At 28.1% G+C, this 7,031-nt stretch overlaps 3 protein-coding genes across 12 annotated transcripts in view; 1 reads left to right on the top strand and 2 right to left on the bottom strand.

Annotated features, from left to right (window-relative positions):
* The window catches only part of LOC100158704 (kelch-like protein 3), a 255,214-nt gene that overhangs the window by 15,335 nt on the left and 232,848 nt on the right, over positions 1-7,031 (bottom strand). The gene's annotated exons all lie outside the window — the stretch shown is intronic.
* Positions 3,051-4,755, bottom strand: LOC100573220 (cytochrome b-c1 complex subunit 9; the record flags this gene model as incomplete). Its single annotated transcript, XM_016806733.2, is given in 2 exon segments — positions 3,051-3,231; positions 4,606-4,755. Coding segments are annotated over 2 exon segments (177 nt in total). The 3' UTR covers positions 3,051-3,195.
* LOC100570512 (ring canal kelch homolog) overlaps positions 5,212-7,031 on the top strand; it is a 278,429-nt gene continuing 276,609 nt past the window's right edge. Inside the window, exons 1-4 of one of the 3 annotated variants that reach the window (XM_029486647.1) lie at positions 5,212-5,383; positions 5,451-5,679; positions 5,756-5,931; positions 6,004-6,100. In XM_029486647.1, the coding sequence (XP_029342507.1) occupies positions 5,235-5,383; positions 5,451-5,679; positions 5,756-5,931; positions 6,004-6,100 (651 nt within the window). In that variant the 5' untranslated portion in view covers positions 5,212-5,234. The remainder of the gene's footprint in view (positions 5,384-5,450; positions 5,680-5,755; positions 5,932-6,003; positions 6,101-7,031) is intronic. The other 2 variants (XM_029486648.1, XM_029486646.1) reach the window with 2 other exon arrangements.

The following is a 7,031-nucleotide window of genomic DNA, read 5'->3' as shown; positions in this document are numbered from 1 at the left end:
CATATAAATGAAAAATTTGCCAAGCTGGCCGAGGCTTTATACATAGCAGATCGTAAAGCCAGAGAAGCTGTTGAAATGAGAGCTCAGCTGGAAAAGAAAATGGCACAAAAAGAAAAAGAAAAGAAAGAGGAACATCTTAGAGCAATGGCTCAAAAAGCCAGAGAAGAAAGAGCAGGTATTCGGCTCCCTGGATCTGCAAAGAATGACGAATCTCGCGAACGTGATCAATTACGTCTGGAACGTCAAAAAGACAGAGCTCGTGATCGTAACCTTGCTAGAAATGCTGACAGCCGTAAAAACAAAGTATTACGAGATCGAGACATCAGTGAACAAATTGCTCTTGGTCTCCCAGCTATCACTAGAAAAACTGGAGATACTCAGTACGATCAACGTTTGCTTAATACAACAGCTGGTATGGATACCGGATTTGGTGATGATGAAGAATATAATGTGTATGATAAACCTTGGCGCGGAAACAGCAATTTGGCTCAACATATTTATCGTCCATCTGCTAATATTGATAAGGAAGTGTATGGTGATGATTTAGAAACAATTGCTAAGACAAATAGGTGAGTTTGGTATTATAAGGTTGGAATCATAGACCTATAAACTATTGGTCAGCGCATAGAGAGAGAAATCACCAGACGGAATTGTTCAGAAAGAAAGAGAGGTTTTGGGTCGTTACAGTGTGCCAAAATACGTTTTTTCTCTCTCATATGCTCATATGTTATGTTGTCTGGTTTGAACAAGGGCAGGGCGGTGTGGGAAGTCCATTAGTTTATAGGTCTGTGGTTGGAATATTGGAATGGAATATTTAATTTTTATTATTATTTATTGAATAGTCAGTCTAATCAGTCTCATAAACTGAAAAATGTATAGCTGTTAGACAGTTTTGTATGTTTTATGGTATATGAATTTAAAATGTTTTACAATTTTTGATATTACATAGTGTGGGAAACCTTTTTTTGTTACTCATAAACATTTTAGTACGAAATCCGATACTTTATAACTAACTAATACCAATAAATATAATTTAACTTTTAATGTATATCTTTCATGAAAATATTTAATTAATTATGATTATTGTTTTCATTTAGATTTGTGCCGAACAAAGAATTTAGCGGAACAGATCGTGATCCTAAAGCTAGTGGTCGGTCTGGTCCAGTTCAATTTGAAAAACATCAACAAGAAGAGGATCCATTTGGTTTGGATCAGTTCTTGACTCAAGCTAAGCATGCATCTAAGAGGTCTCAACCACAACAACAAGATCGTGATAAACGTCGTAGAAAAGATTAATTAATTTTTTTTCTCTATGGTTGAAAACGTTTTTCATCCATTGTTCGAGGAGTACTTATAATTTTATCATCTTAAAGACAAGCATTTACACAAAAATCCAGTAAAATATCATGAAATTAATAATTCTATAGTCAATTAATTACAAATATTTTATCTACATACCAATGTTCATTTCTTTAGTAAAAAAATCTTTTGATTTAATCATTAAAACATTTTTTATTTCAATTTTCTATGGATAAAAGTGTATTATGTATCATCATAAATTTTACCCATTTTTTGGTAACATGGTGTTTTATTCCAAATAATAATAAACATATCTACAACTTACTGACAAATCTGGTCAGTTCCAGTTAACCCTCTGTATAATTTAATGTCAACAAATAACTAAAATCATTACAGAAATTTTAGGAATTGAAAATTAACTATATATATAGTCTTGAGAAAATTTAATATCACGCTCTGCTTCACATTCAATGTCCAAAAATTAGTTTCTTAATTGAAGATTTGACTGGGAAAACAATACAAAATTCTTGAGTTAAATTAAACAGCCCATGGTTAATATCATGCACCCCAAGACGCAAATAAATATATAAAATGTATATAAATATAAATATTCAATACCTTATTATTAAACGTGTAGAAATTATCATTTTCAATAAATTAACATATGTATTAGGTTTTCTTGTTATTTATGATATAAATATTAAATATCATTTCCAATACTTAAAATTTTCAAAATATTTTTATTTGTTTTGAGTTATTGATGGACATTTTCAATTTCTTTATTTTTTTTTTTCTAAAAATGTCAATAAAGCTGTTTTTTTTTTGTTCAAAAAGTGAGAAACTTTAATACAAGGCTCCTGCTATATTGTTACAACACCAGTTGAAAAAATTAAAAATACCGTAATACGTAGGCACAATATTTTTCAAGCATTTAAAGTTTAAAATTTTGCAATCGTATCGAATTTAAAATTAAAAAGTATTTTGTAGTTAAAAATGTATAAAATGTTCAGCTTTTATAGCTATTATTAAAAATGTAAAACAAGGTTCCACGTATTAAGTAGTTAATTTTGTAACCATAAATATATATGAACATAGTTTTTTTTTATAGTTATCTTAAATTCAAATTTGTTCGAAATTACATAGGAAATAATCAAAAATAATAATTTCAGTTATTTTTTTTTAATTTTATAATTAGTAATAACAATATAAAATGTAATATAAAATATCTTATACTGACAAACCGTCAATGCTCAGAGTCGTTTTTCAAATACAATGATATTATACGATATTATATCATTGAATTCAAATTTAATATCATCCATTAAAGTGCCCCACTTGTACAGTAGAGAGACATCCACTTGCATCTTTTCTTTATTGCTTATAAGTTAAATCATTTTAGGATTTTGTGCATCCCATGAAAATTGTAAAACCTGGCGCCCATGATAGTGTGTAGTTTGTACCATCATAAGCTTGGTAACATCATGTTTTATTCCAAATAATAATAAACACATCAAAAACTTACTGACAAATCTGGTCAGTTCCAGTTTACATTCGTTTATACTCGTGCAGTTTATTGTCAATAAATAACTAAAACCATTACAACAATTATAGGAATTAAAAGTTAACTATATAGTGCCAAGTCTTGAGGACATTTGATATCACCCTCTCCTACACATTCAATATGCAAAAATTAGTTTCTAGATTAAAGTTTTTAAAGGATATGATAAGGAAAACAATACAAAATTCTTGACTTAAGAAAAAATCAAAACTTTATTAACTCATCACTTAATTCTATTTTCAAGGAATTTATATTTAATTTTCCACTTTTCAAGCATTATTATATTGACAGATTTTGGTTCTACATAACTATGACCATAAATGTTCATGTCATCCTGTTCAAACATATTTATGGGCAATGTCTTTCCATTGTTTCTGTAAAAAATAACAATGAAAATAAAAAAATTAAAATAATACATATTTTATTTAATTCAACACCTATTGTTTGTTATTATATAAACACTGATAACAAAGAATTCTTGAGATAAACCTAGTTATTACTACGTTCTGTAATTTTATTTATAATTGGATGGGTTAAACTTACGTTTTTTTTAACTCACTAACTTTTAATCTCTTAAAAATGTTAAAATAATATAATAGTAGTATCTATAACTGTTTGTGTAAGCTTACACTTAACAAAAATAAAAATGTATATCCAGTCATACTTGAACTTAAATTTCTCCAGCAGAACAACTTATTAGAGACTAATATTATCCTGGGCTAAGAATAGGTTTATCGTTCTATGTTTCTAAATGTCATTCTACATCTTAATTGTTCAGTCTGGGATCTAGGATTCAACCCAAACTTGAGTCCTATTAACCCTCAACACATGAAGTATCATTAAACGAGTAGCAAATTAATTAAAATTGACAATTTTAACTACATAACAGCCTTTGAAGACTGTATATTGTGCATTTATCAGAACAATATTGGAATAAGACTCTGTCCTCTGGGATTCTAAGAGGATGCTACCCATGCATTTGTTGTCTCCGTCTTTGATATCACATGTATGACAAAGCAAATTTTCATTCACTAGTTTTGATGTTAGAGTGATCTATAATCAAACTTTTATGTAAGAACATAATCTGTTCTTAAGCGTCATATTTTTCAGTATTTTAATTTTCAAACAAGATATGCACATGTGAAATATTACAAATTGAAAATAATCATCAATCTTGAAAAATAAAATATTGAAAAATAGCCAATGCTTAAGCACAGATAATGTTCTTACTTAAAAGTTTGATAAAAGGTATATTTACTTTAATATCAAATCTAACAGCACATTATTGGAACTAATGAGTAAAAATTTGCTATATCATACGTGTGTAAGACGAAGACAACAAATGCATGGGTAGCATCCTCCTCTGATATCCTAATGCAGCTATGACTTCTTGTCAACTTGAAAGAGTTTGACATAAATTGTTTAGGATCACCAGGTATGTATTTAAAATTAATTACTGCAAATTTGGAACTCTCCTTTTCTATTCTTAAAATATTCAATTGTTTTGAATCTAATTATTGATTATTATAGTTACATTATTATTAAATAAATAAATAAATTTTCCTCAAATTATATAGATATCAATTAATTGTATACCTATATACATATAACATATTACTATTTTGAAATAACTAATCAAGATATCAATGCTATGTCTAAGTTTGAATTTGTTATAGATTATTTATGTTATTCATTTTACTGAATAACGCTAATGTTTAATAAAAAAATAATTTATAATGTTTACTTACACCACGGTTTATCCTATCATATAAATTTTCAATGCCGATATCGAGTGTTCTTTCAAAGAACAGTGACCCAACTGCTACCACAACAAAGAAGCGAGATGGCCTCCTCAAAATGGTTTGGTAAAATACTTTTACGACTGACATGGTGATTTTCTGAAAAATAATCCAATATTATAATATTATCACAGAATAAATAAATGAGATATACACCACGGACGTACATACGTGATATACACTTATATATATATATATATATATATGTATATATATTTTAAGCCTTGGGTTGTGATAAAAAAAAAAAAAGTAGTCAAATTAAATTGGGCAGGCCTAGTCGGCCTACCATGTAAGCACCATGATATAACAAATGTATCATGTCACAATTATATCATGGTAAACACGCCACTGCAACGAAAATACCCAATACATTTCAGAAAAAACTATTAAATTCACTCTGTTAGAATACTAGAATTGGAATACTTTTTTTTTTAATAAATCTTACTACCTAGGTAATAAGTTGATTATTTCTTAACATCATTATTTTGTTGGTTTTTTACCCCTTCATAGATACTTAATGTTTAACTCAATGATGATATTAAAAATATATTTATTTTTAAAATTTTTTCAAAGGTGTTATGTCAGTAAAAGAAATGGATACCATTAAGGCATCATCTTGTGAAAATAACCTAAAACAAGTTTTGAAATCAAATGAATGTGAACCAACACATTTTAGAAATAGCTTTCACTCTGATAGAATACTAGAAGACTTACAATCTTTACGCAAGTATGGTGTCGATAGTTTTAGCTTCTTTCAGAATAAATATTAGTACCTAACACATTTTTATTTTTAGAAATGAAGTTCTATGTGATATTAGATTTGAAACAGATGATGGATGTACAACTTTTGGTCATAAAATTGTCCTAATGGCAGCTAGTCCATATTTCTCTGCAATGTTTAGTAATTTTGATGAGAGAAACGAAGATCTTGTAAATATAAGAGAATTAGATTCCACCATTTTACAAGTATTAGTAGATTATATTTATACTGGAGAAATTATGGTCACAAAAGAAAATGTACAGGTATAATTTGAATAATTAATTTAATTTTGACTTCAAATAACATATCATTTGATGTGAATTATTGTTGATTTCTAAGGTGTTGTTACCAGCTGCAAATGTCTTACAGCTAGAGTATGTAATTAATGCATGTGCTGAGTTTTTACAAAAACAACTGGATGCATCTAATTGTATTGGTATTAGAGCGTTTGCTGACTTACATAACTGTACGGAATTGTTAGCGAGTTCTGAAACATTAATAAAAAAACAGTTTCTGTATGATTTAATTAATTTTATTCTTTATATTATTCAGTAATCAATGTTTTATATAATGATCATTATTTTCAGGGAAGTGGTTAAAAGTGATGAGTTCCTATCTTTATCTTCTGAAGATGTGGTTAAGATTATCTCCTGTAATGACCTTGCTGTTCCGTATGAAGAAAAAGTAAGAAAACTGCAATGTTAGTAATTATTGTATGGAAAGTAAACTAAACACAAAGAGCTAACATATGAATATATGACTCTTTCATTGAATATTCTTGAACAGTGATACACAAAAAAAAAATGTTATGTTGTGATTTAAGTTTATAAATAATTATTGTTAGATGAGTATAGATATTGCAGAGTTATAGAAAAATAAGCTTTACTGCTATGCCCTATGTAGCTTTATATATTTATGTAAATCCATATGTTGATGGGCAGTGCTGCTATAGCAGTATTGAAAATTGACGTTTTAAGGATGGTTTTTTCGAGTGTGGCCACGAGACTGTCCATCAACGTGATAAGTATCAAATCACTATTAACTTTGAATCTAGGAATAAGAAGACACAGATAAAAACAAAACAAACTATAAAATCCGACAAGGGTAAAAATACTTCAAACATATTTTATTTAAAAATCACAAATATTAGTTTTAGTAATGTTATGAAAAATTTTTATGATGGACAAATATTTTTATTGAACAAAAATTTATATTTACAATCTGTATTTACAAGTTATACAATAAGTGAATTTGATGTGATTTGATTGACGGGAGGGGGAAGTCTCCCAATGGCGGCACCCCGTGGAAATCGAATAAAGGGGAGAGTAGACGGTATATCAGTCTAGGTATAAGACATAATATTATATTATAGTCTATAGTATTTAAAAACAATTGACCTATAATAGGTACCTATAATAAATTCCAAATTAATCATATCATAATATTTATTAGGTACTTATAACGCGTTATACATCAACAAAAAACCGTGGTACTATCATAGATATATAATAGTATACTTTAGAAGTTTCAAATACCCACGATAATATTATACAATCACACAAAATAACTAAAATAGTTATCCTAGGTTTTAATATGTAAATTTCGTCCAAATTTG

This window comes from Acyrthosiphon pisum, chromosome A1, assembly GCF_005508785.2.
Source record: "Acyrthosiphon pisum isolate AL4f chromosome A1, pea_aphid_22Mar2018_4r6ur, whole genome shotgun sequence".
NCBI classification, from domain to species: domain Eukaryota; kingdom Metazoa; phylum Arthropoda; class Insecta; order Hemiptera; family Aphididae; genus Acyrthosiphon; species Acyrthosiphon pisum.
The sequence above is the reverse complement of the archived record's forward strand: the minus strand, read 5'-3'. Positions and strand labels throughout refer to the sequence as shown.